Source organism: Dreissena polymorpha, chromosome 7 (genome assembly GCF_020536995.1).
Source record: "Dreissena polymorpha isolate Duluth1 chromosome 7, UMN_Dpol_1.0, whole genome shotgun sequence".
Taxonomy (NCBI): domain Eukaryota; kingdom Metazoa; phylum Mollusca; class Bivalvia; order Myida; family Dreissenidae; genus Dreissena; species Dreissena polymorpha.
The window spans coordinates 80,465,142-80,487,582 of record NC_068361.1 but is presented as its reverse complement, the minus strand read 5'-3'; the positions used below and the strand labels follow the sequence as shown (position 1 = coordinate 80,487,582).

Below are 22,441 nucleotides of genomic sequence, written 5' to 3'. Positions count from 1 at the left end.
AACAAATCTCTATTTTTAGTAGCAAATAATTAAAAGCCACTACCGTGACTGTAGATTCACCACTCAAAATGTGCAGCTCCATGAGATACACATGCATGCCAAATATATAAAGTGGCTATGTTCAATATTGAATAATTTTCTCCCTTTTTAAACCTTATTACTTCCCTTAAATCTGTATTTTTTACCGTAGACCGTAAAGGATGACCTTGACCTTTTACCACAATGTGTTTGTCAGACACACAATGACGCCTACTGCGCCGCTTTGATTTATTTAACAAAAATATATATGTGGGCAGGTCAGATAACTATGTCCATTTAAAGCTTATTACTTCCCTTGACTTTGTTTTTTCGACCCTAGACCTTGAAGGATGATGTTCACCTTGAAATTTTACCATTCAAAATGTGCAGCTCCATAAGATACACATGCATGCCAAATATCAAGGTGCTTTCTTCAATATTTAAAAAGTAATGGCCAATGTAAAGGTTTTAGCTACACACCTACGGCGGACAGCGGACGTCGGACGACAAGCTGGCTATGACAATAGCTCGGGTTTTCTCCGAAAACAGCCCCACTAAAAATCAATTAAGTTGATACAATAACTGTCTGATTATTCAGAAATAACATGGACAACAATGCCAGGTAAGATGGTATCATGTTGACATTTAAATAAGAGCGCGTAAATTAATGATTTAGTTAAAGAGACAACTGTTGGTATAAAAGATTTGAATATTATGCATACCACAAGCCATGTTTTTATTGTTTTGCAAGGGACACAACTGTGAATTATACACATCAAGAAATGTACTGGTTATTTCCCTTTCGTGAAATAAAAACTGAACTGAGAAAGAAGTGCATTACAGCTATTGTGGTGGTCTTTCAAAAAGAATGTGATAAAGCAATAAGCTTTTTATTTCATGTATTGCTAGTGAAATCTCTACTTCTATTCAAAACGATATGAACATGATTTAATTCCGTGAATACTAAAAAAGTGATGCTGTGAACACAATGAAAATGACTTCATTTGAATCACATTGCACATCTAAACACATCTAATCCTCACAAACTCCATTATCAATAAAGCAGTCACCTAAACCATCATCATCATCATCATCCTTATCATCATCATCCATATCATCATCATCCTTATCATCATCATCATCATCATCATCATCATCATCATCATCATCATCATCATCATCACCACCACCACTACCACCACCACATCATCATCAACACCACCACCACCATCATCATCATTATCATCATCAAAATTATTTTCATTTTGCTCACAACCACACAATCATCACTATCACTACAACTATGATCATCATCATTATAATCTTCATAACCGCCACCATAATAATGCCGACAATCACATCATCATCAGCCCTTGTATCAATATGTGTACATTTAAAAACACAAAAGAACAAACGTGTAGATATTTTCCATTAAATTAATTCATATTTATACAAAAGCATTCATTTCAACTTAAACATAATAAATATGCACAAAGTTGAGATGCAGTGACTCAAATGTCTCTTTCAGGCTTACAAAAAATGAAATAAATGCAAACCTGTGACATCATTAGTTTTATGTAAAAGACTGACCCCTTTTAACATTGAGCCTTTAATTAATACTACTTTTGTGTAAATGTCAACTAGTGTCCACTATTCTTCAATTAATACCTAATTAAATTAACATCAATCAGTAAACACAAACAGCCTTTTCTCCAAACCTTACAATTTTTACACAAAAACATCAAGAAAAGAGGTTAGTTTTAAAATTAGCTTCTTATAGATGACAACAAGGAAACTGTTTATTGTATGAATAAGACCTATGCTGACATATATAAAAGCACCACAGTCATCTTCAGTTACTTCATTAACATGATAATTATGTATGTTACAATGGTTTTATATACACATGAATGCAAAATGAAGTTTGTTTTAATAATGTAATTTTGCAACTTTTTCCAATAAACTGTTTTTCATTGCATGCCATATATTTCTGTTCATGTAATATCATGCACACACAAACTCAGCTGCTATGATACTTTTTCCACTGTTAATTTAAATTTAAAGACTTAAATTGGAGAATTTCACTGGAATAATGACATCCACTAATTTTGTGATGAATGTTACAGAAGCATTAAATAAAAGACGCTTGCATAGCATGGAGAAATTTGAATAGGTCGATATAATTTATTTTTAGGTTTAAAATTAATTCTTTGTTTTATTGGTAACTAGAGTGTTGTTTTACATCATAATCAATTATATAAAAATAGTTCATGTCTTTTCAAATACAATGTGCCACAATCAACTAGTGCAATACAACCCAACGCAACATTACACTCATTTAATATTCCCAATGTTTAGTATTTAAATCATATACTACGCATCAGTTTAACGCTAAACACCAAATTTGTACCAGTTTTGTTTTCTTTGATTATATCTATTAGCTGTTCACATATTTCAAATATCTACAGTATCTAAAAGCGTATTAAAAGAAGTTTCTTTGGTATACTATTGTTTATATACACTTTAACTATAACTAATTAATTTGTACACAAAAATGACAAATCAATTAAGCTATGATAATGAAATGATGAATACACGATTAATTGCATTTTCAAACTTAAAACATTAATGTAAAAGTATCAACAACATTGAATTATTAACAAATACTGTTTGCCAATGAATATTGGTACTCAACTTGACACGTTACATACATTTTCAACAAGCCACTGCCATTCAACAGACTTGACATTTAAAGCATAAACTACAAGAGGGCCTGAATCAATTGAACAAATAGAGTATAAACAGTTTTAAGATAAATTGCACTTTAGTTAAATATCTTAGTACAAAAGGGACCAAAATTCTTCTAAATTGCAGGTAAGAGTGATAGAACTTGCAAACACACCACAAGCCAATAGACCCGCTTAAATGAGTAAAGTTTGAAATACCTGTAGTAGAAGCAGTCATATAGAAAAGTTGCCTGGCTAATCTTTTCAGCACTGAAACCGAATTTTAAAGGCCTATGCAAACAGTTTGGATCCAGATGAGACGCCACAGAACGTGGCGTCTCATCAGGATCCAAACTGTTTGCTATTCTGATAGTATTCTTTGAAAAAAATCTAAGAAAATGCTTATTTTAAAAAATTCAGCAGACGACATTTTAGCAGACGACAAATTTCCCAGCATGCCTGGCTAATCTAATCAGAGCACTAAAAAAATGCGTAAAAAGACTGCAACACCAGAGTTTGGCAAGAACAATAGCTTTAACCCTTTGCATGCTGGGAAATTTGTCGTCTGCTAAAATGTCGTCTGCTTAATTTCTAAAATTAGCATTTTCTTCGATTTTTTTCAAAGAATATTATCAGAATAGCAAACAGTTTGGATCCTGATGAGACGCCACGTTATGTGGCGTCTCAACTGGATCCAAACTGTTTGCAAAGGACTTCAAAATTCGTTTCCCGCACTGAAAGGGTTAACTAAGTGGTAGTCAAGCGAAAAAAACACAGATACATTTTAATGTCTTTTACATGTACACACGTATATGCTGCCAAAATCAATAATATGAAAACACAAAGTAGATTACATAAATCAGTTTCATGCTATTCTACTTGAGATCAAGTAATTACATTAAGATGTCTGTTTGCAACATACCAGCACCTTGGTCAAAAATATAAACTTGTGTGAAACTTCAAAAAAAGAAAAGAAAATCTGTATGTGAAACATGTTTATTCCCATATGCCCCCCTACATCCAGAAGGCTTATTTGTTTCTTTAAGGCAGATACAGAAAGCAGCCAATGCATGAGACAACCATAGGTCTTTTTTTAGATCCATGTGTAATAGAAACTAGTACACAGTATCTTCAATGTTTCATATGGAAGACTCAAAGTTTGATGGAAAACAATCATTAGTTGAGGAAGTTATTCAATCAATTTATTCCCAGTTTCAAAATTTGATGAAAACAATATCTAAAGGTATTTTCAAAAGTGCCATAGCACTGTACCCAACAACTGGCAAAAAAGAAAGTCGTGATGTTGTTATTGATTTGTATATTATGGGAAACACTTCTGGTATTTTGTCTTAATCAGTACTCAAGAGTATACTTCAAATCACAATACAAGTGTCAAATCAACACCTTTATTTTTCATTAACAATCAACTATAACTACAGATAAATGCTATAGAAAAAAATGCTGTTCACTTACTATTTACAATAGAAGAGTACACACTGAGGTAGTTAAAGGTTTTAGCAAAATCTTCCTCTAATACTAAAATATGCATCAACTAGACCAAGTATCTGATCATGACCTCCTTCTAATGGCAACCCTTCATTCACCAAATCAGAGCATTTCATGGTTTACAAAGTGAAAGTGAAAGTAAGTGGATTCACAAGGTGAAGACATTAACACAATTTCAACTTTTTAAAATGTTTTTGTTTTATTTAAAATTAAAAAATGTGTTTTAAATTAGTTTGTGCTCTGAATGTCACCACATTGTTTATGTGTTTTTGCAGTAAATGAAAATCAATCCATGAAGTAATAAATGAAAACATAACAAAAACCGGGCAAGGCTTCAGAAAAGGATCTAATTGGCCGAGATATAAATAACTTTTGTGTTCATTAATAATTTCTGATAAGAAATACAATTTGAAATAATCTAATTTTGCAGTTGAAATATTGCATAATATAGAAATATTGATGCAAATGCTTCCAAACTGACTGATTACACATAATATATTTGATTATTTCTTTCAAGATGAAGGTTAAAATAATGCCATAATTCAAATAAAATTCTGGTCCCTAGTAGATGAATTCCATAATTGTTATTCATAGTTTTGTTTATTTTTCATTAGAAAAAAATACACATAACAACAATTTGCATTAACAAACAACTATTTGTTTTCACAACCACACACTCGTGATAGTTACAAACAAGAGATGTGTTTGTCAGAAACACAATGCCCCCTAATGCGCCGCTTTTTTTTTACCTTTGACCTTGGAAAATGACCTTGATATTTCACCACTCAAAATCTGCAGCTCCATGAGATACACATGCATGCCAAATATCAAGCTGATATGTTCAATATTTCAAAAGTTATTGCAAAACTTTAATGTAAGGTAAAAGTTTTTTTGTTTTTTTTACCTTTGACCTTGAAGGATGACCTTGACCTTTCACCACTCAAAATGTGCAGCTCCATGAGATACACATGCATGCTAAATATCAAGTTGCTATGTTCAATATTTCAAAAGTTATTGCAAAACTTTAATGTAAGGTTTAAGTTTTGATGACAGAATGACGGAATGACAGACAGACAGGCCAAAAACAATATACCCCCGATCTTTCGATCCGGGGGCATAAAAAATCAGACTCAAAAGCTAAGATTGTTTAACGTTTCACTGGTTAGCAACACATTTCAGTAAAAAAGACACCGGGAGAAAGATACCGGCATATAAAATGCACAAGCCTTTTTTTTATGTAACGATGACACAACCAGTAATGTATAAGTTCAGGTTAGATTCAGATGTACAATTAACATAATGAAGAAAATGATCACATGAAAAGTTATAACAACAAGACAATTACTATGCATGCAATTTGATTAAAATTATTTCATATTGTATCATACAAAATAAGTCACCATGTTATATTTGCACCTACAAATAAAACTTAAATATTAATAAAAATTTATTAAAATTTAAAATATTATAACAATTACAAAAATAGTTTCAGTAGAGAATGATAGACTGTGGATCTTAGTATTCTGCTATTTGTTTATCAAAATATACAAACAAACAAGAGATATGTTTGTCAGAAACACAATGCCCCCTATTGCACCGCTTTGAAGCCATATATTTGACCTTTGACCTTCAAGGATGACCTTGACCTTTCACACCTCAAAATGTGCAGCTCCATGAGATACACATGCACGCCAAATATCAAGTTGTTACCTGCAATATTGCAAAAGTTTTCGCAAAACTTTAACCAAGTTTTGGGACAGAATGACAAGAGTGACAGACAGACAGACAGACAGACAGGCCAAAAACAATATACCCCCGATAATTCGATCCGGGGGCATACAAATAAGTCTATCATGTCAATTCCATTTATCTATTGAACAATTTCTTAATCAACTCAACATGTAAAACTACTAAAACGAATACAAATACCACAAATCAACAAATTTTGTTAGTGAGTGAATTACCCATTAATCGCGAGAAAATAATTGGATTAACTTTAAAACATTATTTTGCACAGATGTTACATATATGAAAGGAAAATTGTGTGAGCATATTATATGCCAGTTCTTCATCATAAAGTGGCAGTTTTCTATTTTATAAATGCACCAAAAGCTATAGAATTTGCTCAGAATATTTGAAAGCCACATTAAGAACACAGTTAAGTTGTCAACAATAAAGATTCAAGTCACTTTCTGAAAAACAAATTATTATTTTTTAATCATTCTCTTGCTGTACAGATCCTATTGTCACTTTATTTCTTTAATTGGTTCTTATCTTCACTGCTACTTTTTGGTCAATATCATTAATTTTTCGATTCAGGGAAATGTGTCCACTACCTTTCCCAGATTTTTTTTCGATATTGCGTGGTCACCTCATTCTCAGTTCAAGAACGCCTTAAGTCCACTAGATCATGACTTGCAAATATTGTATTACTGAACAAATCATTAAAAACATAAAAGAAAGCACCAGAATCAACAACAATATCAATATACACTTTCAGATGTAATTCATATCACAGCAGGAAAGCCCCTATCATCTGGGCCGAACCTTCTCATAATGAATTTGAACTTCTTTAGGTACATATAACTTCCCATCAGAGAGAAGGTAACTCTTCCGATCTGATATATTTTCTCCAGGTTCCAGGCTGTCAACCGCTTGGAACAACAAACGTTTCTGGAAATGGAACTGGATGGAGGCAAACTCATAGAATTCCTGTTCCATCTTCCATATAGTGGACTCTTGGATCTTCTTGATGGACCCCTCACTGGGCGATTCCTTCTTGTTTGTCTGTCGTAAATGGGATCTCTCTCCTGAAATATTAAAATAGAAGTTGAATTTTTAGGTTCAATTTTGTTGATTCTATTAATTCTATTGTTATTTTAAGAAAACTTCTATCCAAACAGCGGTTCAGTCTGACACAGAAAATTGTTAAATTACATTTTCACCTTCTTTACTTAATATAAATTTTTGTTAATAACTAGCATATGCAAGTGAAGCTTAACCATTGGCAAAAGCTTTATTTAACAGATTTGGACTTTATTATCACATGTATAAATAATAGATTCCTAGACTCTGACACTTAACCCTTACAGTGCTGGAACCGAATTTTGAAGGCCTTTGCAAACAGTTTGGATCCAGATGAGACGCCACAGAATGTGGCGTCTCATCTGGATCCAAACTGTTTGCTATTCTGATAGTATTCTTTGAAAAAAATCGAACAAAATGCTAATTTTAGAAATTCAGCAGACGACATTTTAGCAGATGACAAATTACCCAGCATGCAAAGGGTTAATATTGATCACCCATCATAGTTATGTCAAAACTGCTCATTACAGAGATCTCACAAAACCAGCAAGGGTTTCTTTACCATTCCTATGTGGGGAAAAGGTGTGGGAACTCTTCACAAGGAGCAACCTTGTGACCTTTATCTTTGTAATTTTTTAAAAGTTTGTCCTTCTACCTTTAAAAAGACCTTCATGGAAAACATTTAAAAGTAACAAGATGTGTTTGTGAAACACTATGTCCCCATATATTCGACCTTTGACCTTGAAGGATGATCTTGACCTTGACCTTTCACCACTCAAAATGTGCAGCTACATGAGATACACATGCATGCCAAATATGAAGTTGCTATCTTCAATATTGCAAAAGTTATAGCAAATGTTAAAGTTTGACTCAAACAAACAAAGCAACAAACAAACAGAGAGTGCAAAAACAACATGTCCCCCACTATAGTGGTGGGGGACATAAAATAGTAAATATAGTAAATAAATACACCATTACTATAACGTTGTGATATGGAGCCAAATGTTAGCCCTAAGTTGGCAAGTTTAAAGACTGAAAACAGCTGTGGCATATTAAGGGTTACTTGTTAACTGATTCATCCCCTCAGCGTTATAATAACAGATACAATAGTATCACTATTAACACTCGACACATAGACTCCCCACAGAAGCAGTCAAGAATCCCTCTGAATAACTGCTGATCGTTCGGACATGTCCGATGGTTTTTCCTCAGGATAGGCTATTTCCAGTTTACCCTTTCCCACTTAGATAAGTATTTTGAGGTGTTTGTAGTCTCTTAGAAATATATATTTAATTTCAGACTTTTCTTACTTGATTCAAGTTTTTAAGGCTTCATCTCCAAACCTTAGATACTGATGAGCAGCAAACAGCATAAAACCTGACCAGGCTGAGAGTTACTTGCAGGCCGTTCTGGTTGCATACTGTTTGCACGTAGCCAATATCACTTTGCTTCTAAGTGGGAAGTAGTTAAAATATCAATCCAATTGAGTGGCAAGATAAATTTTCTCATAGAAAGATAACTCTTATAGATAATCTTTGCGAATGCTTTGTAAGAGTTGGCTTGCTTTACCAGGAGTATTTCTTACGCATGTTTTAATGGCTAAGTTTGTATAGTAAACCAGGCACTAAAGATAACACATATAGTCCAGTTATAGGCAAAAAAAACAGTTGTATCAGTGTTCATTGATGATTTGTTATGTTGCTAATGTAACACAGTTAAAGATTGTTACATTACAACAACTTGAGAAAACAAGCAAACCCAGTCTCTTATGCTTATTTGACTTAATTTGACCTTATACAGTTTTGGACTGTCATTTTTGGTTTCAGAAAGGCAGTTTTATGTTAACTTGCCAGACCAGATGACGGATAAATTTGATCCACTTTTCAGAACACTGGTTAAGTACCTACCACTAGGGTGGCCCTGGCTAAGGAGATATTGTGTCCGCCTAGCAACCAGGATATTGTGTCCCCCTAGCAACCAGGAGGTCATGGGTTCAATCACCATTGTGGGAGCATTCTTAAGATCTCGCCAAAAGACACAGAGTACTGGTTCTACCCTGGAAACAGACTCGAGAGCACTTCAATAAGCCTTTGGACTTGATGAAATCAAACTTAAATGAATAGAATAGAAGCAAAGTGAAAACCTCTATGTGCAAACAGCATAAAACCAGTAACAGCCTGCAAGTAGCTCACAGTCTGTTCATGTTTTATGCTGTTTGTTGCTCATCAGTATCTAAGGGTTGGAAATGAAGCCTTTAAAACTTGAATCTAGTAAGAAAAATCTTCAATTAAATATAACTTTCTCAGGGACTTCAAGTGCCTGAAAATACATATCTAAGTGGCAAAGGGTTAACTGCTAGACTGCTTATGTACCTACCACTGAGGTAGAGCTCCATGGCGCCGTGAAAGAAGCGAGGCAGTATGACCTCCAGCATGGCTATGAAGTCCCCCAGCTCCTCAGTGATCCCAACCAGCAGGTAGTGGTTGATCAGGTTGTACTTGGCCATGTCCAGGGCCCAACGACTGCCTGGCTGTCTGCAATTTGAAGTAAGCAATTTACTTTACCATGTATTATTTGCACCTTTAAACCATCAAATTTCAATTTAAAAAGTTGGTGTGCGTTGTACATTGATAAAAAGCTGTTCTTAGCCCGAATATGCGATTAATTCATCATGCTATCCTAAATATTTATCATAGCTTACATGTTTGGCATAAACAATAGAATTCAGTTCTTTACATGTATAATCCTATCAATAATGTTTCATTTTTTGAATTACATTGTTTATGGCGCTATTTTCCCAATACAAAAGCACAGGCTGTACAATATAACGCTAAATAAAATCACTGGGTGAAATTGGGCCACAAAAAAGCTCAAGCCAAATTTAAAACAAGACTATTGCCAAACAATAAAAGTCCCCTACCGGTGAAACTCAACCATTTTCAGCAATATTTCTAGTCTATTTGTTGCCATAGCAACCAGAATTCTTGAGGTTGGAACAAAATGAAACTAGAGCTTTGTCACAGACGTGACGAATACCCCCACATGCTGCATTGACACAGAATATTTTGCATGTTGTCTTCACAAAAAACACCAGACACCATGCACAATGTTTAAAACGCACTAAGTGACCCCGTGACCTAGTTTTTGACCCGGCATGGCCCATGTTCAAACTTAACCTACACATCATCTATATACAACTTCTGACCAAGTGTGGTAAAGATAGGATTAAAACTACTTGAATTAGAGAGCAGACACCATGCTGAATGGGTAAAAAGTACTAAGTGACCCCGTGACCTAGTTTTTGATCTGGCATGGCCCATGTTTGAACTTGACCTACACATCATCTAGATACAACTTCTGACCTAGTTTGGTGAAAATCGGATGAAAACTAAATGTACTTGAATTAGAGACCGGACACCATGCTGAATGTTAAACAAGAGGCCAGCTGGAATCAATTGGGCTCAAGCCCTTGATAGTATGAACAATCTGAGTAAGTTCTAAATAAACAGACCCAAAATGGGAAATCTATCGCATAAACAAGAAGAAACGTAAAATTTAAACTTCAAATGGTTACTTTTCAACAATAAGTTGGACAAATTTTCCTAACTCTCAAAGGGGTTCTGGCCCTTGATGATATAAAACATCTGTTGAAGTTTCAAATTGAAAAGGATAGAACTTTATATGTAAACAAACAAGAAATGTGTTTATCGGAAACACTATGTCCCCTTCTGCGCCGCTTTGAATTATTTTTTTTACCTTGAAGGATGACCTTGACCTTTCACCACTCAAAATGTGCAGCTCCATGAGAAACACATGCATGCCAAATATGAAGTTGCTTTCTTCAATATTGCAAAAGTTATGGCGAAATGTTAAAGATTTTCATTTTTTCTCAAATTAAAGGGGAGATAATTCTAGACTTATAACTCCGATATTGCTCATTTTCAATAGGATTTGATTCATCATTCAGATAAAGACACTGTGCAAGTTGGGAAACGATTGGATGAAAACTGTGGACTTGATTGCATAAACAAGCCTTATTTCACAATTTTCTCAAATTCAAGGGGAGATAATTATGGACTTTTTACTCTGATGTAACCCATTTTCAATAGGCTTCGAGTCCTCATAAATATAAAGACACTGAACAAGTTTGAAAAGAATCAGATGAAAACTGTGGACTTTATCGTGTAAACAAGAAAAAGTCTAACGCACCCAAGCACGGAGGGACGAGGGAAACCACGCCATGACATAAGCTCTTCAGGCCAGTAGAGCTAAAAACACACTAAGTACCCCGTGACCTAGTTTTTGACACGGCATGACCCATATTTGAACTTGAACTAGACATCATCTAGATACATTATCTGACCAAGTTTGGTGAAGATCGGATGAAAACAACTTTAGAGAGCGACACTTAATAGGGACCGACAAACCGACAAGCTCACTCCTATATACCCCCTAAACTTTGTTTGTAAGGGTATAATGACCTGCATATTCTCCCTATTGCCATCTGTCCAAGTTTCAAGTTTCATGAAAAAATATGAACTTTTAAAGTTATCGCAGGATCCAGAAAAGTGTGACAGACTGACTGACAGACACACAGAGCGCAAACCATAAGTCCCCTCAGGTTTCACCGGTAGGGGACTAATAACAGCCCTGTAACACATATATTGCATCACAACTTTGTACAAGATCACTATATGTCATTTACAAATTACGCTCTGGGACTTGTATCTGCATAAACGATTATAAAAGTAATCTTATCATAGAAATCATGACACCCCTTTACTGTGGCAAATTTGTTTGATAAAATTTGAATCCACATCAATGATTGGATCAATTCTAGCAAACAATCATACAAGGATCATTCCTGTGAAGTTTCAAGGAAATCTGCCGATGGATTTAAAAGGAAATGCTGGTAAATGATTCATTTATAGACCATTCGCAAAAGACAAACAAATGATCCCAAAAGCCAATAGTATGTATGTTGGTAAATAAAATCAAAAGACTTCTGGCTTGCTTAGAGCAACAACTGATTTAAATCACTCTGCCTACCTGCATCTATAGGAATGTCCACAGAAGAATGGGATCTGCAGCCAGAGGTTGACTGGGTCACAATCCTTCTGTCCCTGCTCCACACACTCGTCAAAGGTCTGTATAACCAGTCAGAACAGGAACATAAGAACAAAGCTGTATCATTGGCAAATAGAATATCTTTAAAATAAAGGAAGAAAATGTACATATCTAAGTTATTAAATTAAAAACGAAGGTTTACGTATTTTTGGGGTGCTTTCATCACTTAGTAGTTGCATATTAACCACATGAATTGTAAGTTATGAAATATCCATATATTAAACCACAAAAATAGTGTTCATAGATACAACTTTTACTAAGTGAGATCACATCATCATGGCTTATAAAAACAAATGGTATGTTGATATTTGACACAGTTTTTTTCCCACTCATTCAAATAACATTGTTACAAGAGCATGCAAAAATTACTTTTATGGCATATGTGGCCAGTGTAGCTCAAGCCTGCCAGCCCACTTGCACAGTCTAGTCAGTGTACATATCCTGACCAGACTGTGCAGATGCGCAGGCTGGGCTTGAGCTTTGCTTGCAGCATATTGCACAAGACCCAATTTCTCATGATGGGCGTCTAAAAAAAAAAATCCTTGGGATTATGCTTAAATCAGCCAATTAAATACTTGATTTTATTTATTCTGGTCTGCTGGCGTTATGTATGCTTATTTAACAGCTACACCAAAACAATATGAATAGGCCACAAAATATTTTCAATCACACTCTTGATGCATTAACACTAAGAAATGATGACAAACAATAAAAAGTACCATGTCACTGCCCATTCTCCTGCGTTTGACCTGCGGCCGAAAGTTGTCCCCGTATCGCATGAAGTAATAGTAAGACAGAAGGCGATCCAGGGGGTTACGAATGATGTTGATGTAGACTGGCACCCCATCTGACAACCCCAACCTGGAAGTAAACACAGAATCAATGGTTTCAGTCTATGTAGACTGGCACCCCATCTGATAACCCCAACCTGAAAGTAAACACAGAATCAATTGTTTCAGTCGTTTTTTATTGTAAACTTGGGGCCAAAATTCTAACCCATCCCCAAGCTCAAAAACAAATTGTTTTGGTTTTTATTGCATTCCTTAAATTCCCACTTACACGTGTTAAAAAATAAAAACATGTCTAGATCAAGCTCATATTCCTATCAAGCTCTATAAATTGAACCTTAGTATAAATAATATTGAAAGCATAATTTTTTATTTTAAAGTACTTGTTAGCAAACAAAAACAGCAAAACGATTTCCCAATTTTAATCAAAATTACGGTATTTTTCCCAATCCAGTGGGCCGAGTACCCATTCCCAAAAATGACACTGTGGTCTGTATTTAATTTATTAAATACATATTTGTTTGTTTGGTGGGTTACATGCTTTGTGTTTATTTGAATTAATTATGGTTTGGTTGTTTTCTTTTTTAGGGTTGACATCAAGGGTTGACGGTTCAGCCCTCTACCAACTGAACTAGCAGGCCACTCAAATAGACAAATAAAGGAAATAGACAGATAAAGGAAGGTAGCTCAAATAAAAAGATAAAGGCATGCCACTCAAGCAGACAGATAAAGGCAGGCCCCACATATAGACAGATAAAGACAGCCCACTCATATAGACAGATAAAGACAGCCCACTCATAAAGAAAGATAAAGGCAGGCCAATTAAATAAACAGATAAAGGCAGGTCCTGCATATAGACAGATAAAGATAGCCCACGTATATAGACAGATAAAGACAGCCCACTCATATAGACAGATAAGACAGCCCAGTCATACAGACAGATACATGAAATAGACATAATTATAAAAGCAGGTAGCTCAAATGGAAATATAAAGGCTGGCCACTCAAACAGACAGATAAAGGCAGGCCACTCATGTAGACAGATAAAGACAGTCCACTCATAAAGCAAGATAAAGGCAGGCCCCACATATTGACATATGAAGGCAGGCCAGTCAAATACATGTATACAGATAATGACAATCTTCTCAAATAGACAGATAAAGGCAGGCCATTCAAATAGACAGATAGAGGCAGGCCACTCAAAAAAAAACAGATAACAACAGGTATTTCAAAGAGACCAATAAAAGCAGTCCAGTCAAATATACAAATAATGACACAATCTTCTAAAATCTACTAAAATAGACAGATAAAGGCAGACCACTCAACTAAACATATACAGGTAATTCACTATATATCATTTCCTATAATGCGAAGATTGGGAAGATGATAGACTAAGACACATGATACGGTAGCAGGGCTTATTTAAACATTTTATCCTCTTTAGACTCTCAGTTTGGAGCACTTGTTTAGGCATTTGTATGCAGTATACCGAGTTCCTGAATACCGGTAAATTGTTTTTGTTCTCTGTGATTGATACAGTGTATTAAATAAATGTATGTGAAAACATTGCAGCAAAACAATAATTTTTGTATTAATCAGCATAAACAAATGATTTTAAAAATATTAGCTGCATAAGTGTCAGTTTTTAAAATCTTACCAAGCTTAAAAAAGTAATTAACTAACATGTTTAACAAAGAAGGATACTTTTTATGTTCTTGAAAAATAGTCACAAGTTTTGTATACTAAAACAAATATACACAGAATTTATGTTAAAGTTATACACCACATGGCTTAAAAAATCTGATTATTTAGAAACACATGAAATACAGGCAAGATGTTTCGGATAAAAACACCATGAAACATGAAATTCTTGAATTGTCAAATCCCCATGAGACCCTGTATTCCTTTATCTTCAGGAGTATGAATATGCAATAATGTTTTATATGGCAGATAACAAGATGGCTGCCAGTCATTACCACCACCGGAATGATTGATAATACCAAGGAAAACATTATAATTTTTTTTTATGATTTAGACATTCCTTGGTGAATACAACCATTATCTTTGAAATTTCCTGATATACATGTAAGGTATAGTATTTAGATTTGGATTTATTTCATGTATGAAACTGGAAAAATTTAGCATATGTTTCTTTAAAAATGGTTTGACAATGAACCTGCTCATCCCTTTCAAATAAAAAGCATAAACTGAAACTGAATTATGAGCATTTAATTCCATAGATTGAGTATTATACAACCCAAGAATACCGGTAGTTAAAATACATTAGTTTCTGATTTAGGATTTGAATAAAAGTTTTTACAACATTGCAGCCATATCAATTAGAGTTGCAACTTTTAAGGCACTTTAATTGCTCAACATTTTAGACTCAATGTCTACACCTACTGACTGTTGACATTTCACTAGAAAAAAATACATTAAAACATGCTTAATTACCGTATGCTTTGCACTCCATTTACTGTACATTCAGTAAAATCTGGAAGACTTTTCAAGTACCTTGTAATTAACGATTAATTGGCAAAGCAATTATCAAATTTGACTGTTAAGAACCTCAAATTTTACCAAGTTGCAATGCCAATGCTTACACAATATTGCTAGAAATGAAACCTACTGAAAACCAAATCAATGCACGTACATGTATTTTGAGCAGTAATGAGTCTGGCTTCCGAGATTTAAGACAATTATGACCTGTAACTAACAGTTCAACCAAGTGCATGTACATTATATTTAAACCATTCAAAGAGAAAAAGCATGCACACAATTGTAACATACATGTGGATTGTACCAGTATGAGCAATGCACCAAGATTATGGATGTCCCATTGGACACAAAGGAACTAAATTGAGGTTTCTTGTTTCCAGCAGGGCTTTCAGAAGGCCTCTCGCCACAGGTCCATTGATCTCCCGTGATGTCTTGTGATCATTCAGATTTAACTTTTAGTCACACAGGGTAAAGACAGAACTTGCAGAACAAAACTGAAGGACTGACAAAATAAATAAATAAATCCCAACAATTAGTGTTCAACAAATTTGCAATTTGTTCGCACAAGTCCTCATTTTCAGGACACGTGAGCAAGTTTTTTCTTGTTTTTAATGACTCATATGGATCAAGGGTCCTTAAGAAAGTCAGTTATACTTTTTCACAAAACCAGAATCAAAAGTGTCAGGCAAAATGCTTAATTTCTTCACAATAATAAGTCTTGCAATGGTCATGTTGGGTTTAATTCATTGTTCAAATTAATCGTGACCAATAATGTAACCTATCAGCTGGGTACAAGAAAATTGAAACATGTTGTGTATTCTGGAGAAAAGAAAATTGAAAAATGTGTGTCTCAAAAGAAAATTACAGAAATTGTGTCTAATACTATAACAAAGCTCTGCTGCAAACACAGATCAATAAAAATAACAGATTTTCTTTATAGAAGTAGATTTCTGAAAATACTGAGAGGAATACGCAATGAAATAAATGTGTCAGAGTATTAACTCCTTAATTTTAACGTGTGAGTTAGCGTATAATTGTGTTTATGCTTCTTAATAAATTTCATTTTAAAGCCTGGTTATTTATCCTTCAATTTCAGGTTATTATTACATGCTTACAAAAGTTTCATTAATACTTATAGACATATCCAAAGATAGAAAATTAATAGCCTATTGTTATTACCAGAACTACCAGAACAGACAATATGTGTGGGCATATTTCTTGTAAATCACAATTTGCAATGACTCCTGTTCATGATTAACAACCACAGTGACATTTAGAAGCTAAACATTTCACTAGAAACACTCCCAGACACTAGTCTGAATACAGAATTACCCATGGGGAAAGAGATTCAAATACAGGGGCGTAGCTTTGTTTGATTTGTTGCTCAGACAGTTAATAATTTTAGACAGAATTTACGTCAAAACTCTAAGCTTACTTGCACTTTTCCAGGAAAAGCCATGTGATTGATTAACGACTTACGACCATTACCAACCGATTCTGATTCCAGTCCCTCCCCCAAATTTCGTTTTTTGATGGAGGTATAAAAATAAGCCTCACTTTGTGAAAAAGGGGTTTAATGCAAGTGCGTAAAGTGTGGTCCCAGTTTAGCCTGTGCAGTCAGGGACAACACTTTCCTCCTTTACTAGATTTTTGCAAAGAAGAGACTTTCTTAAAATGAAGCATATCATAATTTAAAGCGGAAAGTGTCGTCGCTTATAAGCCTGCGCAGACTGTACAGGCTAATCTGGGATGACACTTAGGTCACATGCATTAAACCCCCTTTTCTCAGAGCGTGGCTCAAACAGTTTTGGTGAGTCATTGGGAGCCAGCCAAATAATATCAGCTACGCGCATGAAAACTTCACATTTACTGTTACAACCCACTATATATTATCACAGACAATAGGCAATACCAGATTTCTATTGAAAAAGCATGAAGACATGAAACAATTACCATAATTTACTGCATCTTATGAATTTTTCCTTAACAATTCTAAAGAAAAGGATGTGATCAACAGCTTTTTTGTGGTCCCCAAGTTTTAATGTAAGCACATGACTCAGTCAATATCATATATTAAGCTTATAACAGATCTTGCTCTATAGGGAAATCTTAACTTGTATGTCAATTTCTTTGATTTCTGTTTAACAAATGAGTAATATATCAACCAATAAATGCAAGGCTCTCATGCTTTTATTTTGTGAACTGATCTTACTTTCGAGATTGAAGAAATAAGAACATTCACCATGAATGTTTGAGGCACTTAGTAGAGTATTCATATTATCCACAACACAGGGATCGTTAGGTAAAAAAATACTCTATTATACTATATACATATACACAAGGGATACAACTGTCAAATTTCCTGCACAACATCATGGTCTGAACAATAGCAAAAAAATCGCTTCCAAAAGCAATACTTACACCAAAAAAACTGTATAACAACAGCTCAGACATTTATCTATCAGATAATAACTACGTTTATAGCAGTAAAAGTGTTCATAGTTGTGTTTGAAACGAAAGTTTCATGAAAAACGGTAAAATTTTCGAAATGCGACACAGGTGTGCACACCCACTTTGTCACATTTTGTTTCATAATTTAATAATTACAGAGAAGTTGAGCAAATTTTACCTTGTTTTATTATCCATAGACACTTTATTAATCAAAGTAGACACCTTCCATAATTGCATGTAACTGCATATATGTAAAACACCGTAAATATTAAATTTGTTTACATTTCTACCATCGTCAAAGATTTGTATGCAATTTGTCAGGTAATGTTACGTGGAACGTGAATGGCTGGATTTATTACTGCAGTGGAATTTCAACCAATCAAATCGCATGTTAGAAATACATGTGAAATATCCAAAATAAAAGTAAAATATTGTCATTGTGAAATTGAAGCAGATTGATATGAATTTCTAGCAAAATATGCTCACTAAATAGTAACTATGTTCTATTTCACTATGAAAAAAAAACTATCCAAGGAATATGTACTAGCAAAAGAGCTTTATAACAAAGGAATACGAAAATTACTTCTAGAATTCTCAGTTTTCAGCTGTGCACACCTGTGTCCAAGTAAGGATTTTGAGCATTTTGAATGAAACTTTCTCTCTTAGTTCAATGAAAAGCTTGTACTTTATTGCCAAGTGTATATTTTCTGAAAGATAAATGTCTTGGCTGTTGTAATACAGTTTAATTGGTGTATTTATTGCATTTGGAAGCAAATTTTTCGCTATTGTTTACACCATGGTTGTGTGCAGGAATTTTCACAGTTGTATCCCTTGTATATATATGTAGTATAACATAATATTTTTACTTAACGGTCCCTATGATCCACAATGGTGACACATTATTTATTGTTAAATGCATAAGGAAAACAAACGTATTGTATTTTATATGTTATGGGCATGATTTTATAACTAATGGTTAAATAAAAAAATGATTGATTATCAAAGTTTAATGAATATGGACTTTAAACAGAATTAAACATTTTTTTACAACTTGATCCACAACACTAGTGGCAACAAAGTATATATACACAACAAGAGATGTGTTTGTCAGAAACACAATGCCCCCTTCTGCGCCGCTTTGTAGCCATATATTTGACCTTTGACCTTGAAGGATGCCTTGACCTTTCACCACTCAAAATGTGAAGCTCCATGAGATACACATGCAAGCCAAATATCAAGTTGCTATCTAAAGCGACATAGAACTTATGAGCATTTTTTGAAACCTAAACGCAAAACCTAAACGCAAAGTGTGACGGAAGGACAGACGGACGGTCCAATCACCATATGCCCTCCTTGGGGCATAACAGTGATTTTTTGCTTTATATTTCAGGGCCTTTTATGCCACAGGTCCTAAATTCAGCCCCATTCCCAATGCAAATCTGGTTGTTTTTTTCCCAATTGAAAAAAAATATTCCCAATTCCCCCCCCCCCAATGTTTTTTTTTTAAACCTTTTAATATATAAGTTAACCTGATCTAGTGTAGAAAATAGAAAAATATTGCATAATTTAATAATCTGTTGCCTTGAATTTGTTTTAAAAACAGTATAATATGTTTCATTGATTGTTTAAGACTTTCCTTATTTTCCACAAAATCCTGCGTTTCGCGCGAAATTTTTCACCTCAAAAAAGGCCAGGCCCTTTTCCCAAAATCAGATAAAAAAAACTGTACTTATCACTAGGGATGGCAAAATTATTCGAATATACGAATATTCGATTGAATGGTCAGCATTCGAATAATAAAAATGATATTCGCATATTCGCATTTTTATACAACCATAATTTCACCAATATTTAATGACCTGCGAACCGCTTACTAAAAAACAACCAAAATCACCTGGGAGTAACATGTTTGACGTGACGTTCTTCGTGTCAAACTGATAACCCGGCCCGTATCAGTGTTTGATTGCGCAATGCAATATACACGCTCTAAGAAAGGCCCCGACTGTTTTCGCCAATGGGGTGCCAATTTACGGTTTCAATTGACTGGCGAATAATAATTAGTTTTGTGATCACAGTATGTACAGCCATTAAAATGTGTGAATTACTCAAATCGCGCAATGCAATATACTTACTATAAGAAAGGGCCCGAACTGTTGTTTGTCAATTAGGTACAAATTAAGGGCTTCAATTTACTTGCGAATAATAATTTAGTTTTTGTGATCACAGTTTGAACAGACATTTAAATATGTGAATTACTCAAAAGGAACAGATGATATAAACTAAACAATCATCAAGGAATCATAATTCAAATCTGAAAATGCCACCAGCCCCTTCTGCAGTATGGAATACTTTACATGGTCTGAGGATAAGAAGACCGCAACGTGTAATGTGTGTAAACTTAGTTTTACATATGCGCAGTCTGCTACAAATCTGTGGAATCAATAAAAAATATAATTCTATGACACGATGTTTTTCATTCTATTTGTGCCCGATCACAGTATCGGTCATAGTATTAGTCGACAGCGTACATTTTTTAGATAGCAACGTTAATAAACAGCCTCGTATATAGTAAACGGATATAACTTACAAACCAATGGAAATTAACACATAACAAGGTAAAATCAATCCAGCCGTTTTATGCGAATATTCGAATAATTGATTGAATGAATTTTTGAACATTCGAATACCGATATTGGTATTCGATGCCAACCCTACTTATCACACATGTGCATAATATTTATGCCCCCCTTTCGAAGAAGAGGGGTATATTGTTTTGCACATGTCGGTTGGTCTGTCGGTCCGTCGGTCGGTCCATCCACCAGATGTTTTCCAGATGATAACTCAAGAACGCTTACGCCTAGGATCATGAAACTTCATAGGTACATTGATCATGACTGGCAGATGACCCCTATTGATTTTGAGGTCACTAGGTCAAAGGTCAAGGTCACAGTGACTCGTTCTTGGATGCAGTTTAGGACCACATTTGCAGATTATATTATGTACTGTTGTCGTGGGGTCTATCTACCAGGGCTAGCGCTGTCCCAAAATTTCTTTGAGCCAACCAGTTTTTTGTTTTTTGGTGCGCGAAAACTGGTTTGGAAATAATAATATATACATGTACTAAGGTCACAGTGACAAAAAACGTATTCACACAATGGCTGCCACTACAACTGACAGCCCATATGGGGGGCATGCATGTTTTACAAACAGCCCTTGTTTGTAAAATTTTGATAATATGTTATCAAAATAGTCGTTATTAACCAGTTATCGGCTTCTTTGAAACAGGGTTTTCAATAACTTTTGAGCCAACAGGCCGAAATGTGAAACCAACAGGCCTTCTAGAGGGGTCCCCTGGAAAATTTTAAACACATGATTTCCTGCAGTTTGGGCCATTTTATGGCTTTTTTAATGGTCAACCAGGCACTTAAATTTGAGCATTTTTGTGTGCATTTTATGAATTTTAGCTTTTTTTAACTAACAAAAGATAAATGACAAAAGTTCTTTATTACTTTTGTAAAATTTAACTTATATTTCTGGACTTTTTATGATTTTGACGGTGTTTTTTGCACATGTTCCAATTGGGACATAAGGACAAAACTTCGATTTTGGATTGGGATTTTAACCAGCCAAAATCTGATTTCAAACGGCTGAATTGGCTGCGGCCGGCTCTTGTTGAGAACCCTGTTGAAATATAAGATACACTATTGACATGCGAATATTTTTCCCAATTGAGCAAGTTTTGCGATTAATTTTTTCCCAAAATGGGGTTTTTATGTCCAAAATTCCAGTGTGGCGTTTTCCCAAAATGGAGCAGAAAAGGCCTGTATTTTACAGCCTGTGCCTTTTTGATCTTGGGAAAAATAGCTTTTGGCCAGATGTTTGGAAAAAAATGCTACTTTTTGCCAAAGGGAAAAAGCCTTTTTTCTTTTTGCCATTGTAAGAGGCTGTATTTTGGGTAAAAAAATCCCTGCATTATTATATCCCCCAAAACCTGCCGCGAAGTCGTCCTTTTGCCCTTGACCCTTAATATTTTGATTGGCAAACCATTAGAAGGTCAACCTATTTAAACACTAACCAGCATACCTAGTTATATGATCCTTAAAAATCTCTACATATTATGTGGAAGCAATTACAATATTGCAAGTACGTCATGTGACCTTCACCTTGACATGATGACCTCTAACTTTATAGGTGTCTTCCTTTAACCCAAGTAACCACTATACCATATGCCTAATTAATTGTAGGTCAAAGCGTTTTCAAGATATTATGTGACAAGCCCCTGCAACCTTAACTTAGACATGTTAACTTCAAAATCAAAGATGTATTCGTTCCTTCATACCTATATAGAATATCATAGGTCAATGCATATTCTAGATATCATGCAGACTCCAGTTTTTTTTACAAGGTCCCATAACCTTAACGTTTGACCTGGAGAAAGCAAACTTAAGATGCCTCTCCTCCTTATCTCCTAGGTAACAAATATACAAATTGAATGTGGATAGGTCAAAGCTTTAGGAAAAT

At 34.6% G+C, this 22,441-nt stretch overlaps 1 protein-coding gene across 1 annotated transcript in view; it reads right to left on the bottom strand.

Moving 5' to 3' along the window:
- Window positions 1-6,169: 6,169 nt before the first annotated feature.
- LOC127839861 (heparan sulfate 2-O-sulfotransferase 1-like) overlaps window positions 6,170-22,441 on the bottom strand; it is a 19,348-nt gene continuing 3,076 nt past the window's right edge. The window contains exons 2-5 of the mRNA XM_052368252.1: window positions 12,902-13,043; window positions 12,105-12,202; window positions 9,432-9,589; window positions 6,170-7,060 (exon numbers count right to left, since the gene is read on the bottom strand). Coding sequence (XP_052224212.1) covers window positions 6,783-7,060; window positions 9,432-9,589; window positions 12,105-12,202; window positions 12,902-13,043 — 676 coding nt within the window. The 3' untranslated portion in view covers window positions 6,170-6,782. The remainder of the gene's footprint in view (window positions 7,061-9,431; window positions 9,590-12,104; window positions 12,203-12,901; window positions 13,044-22,441) is intronic.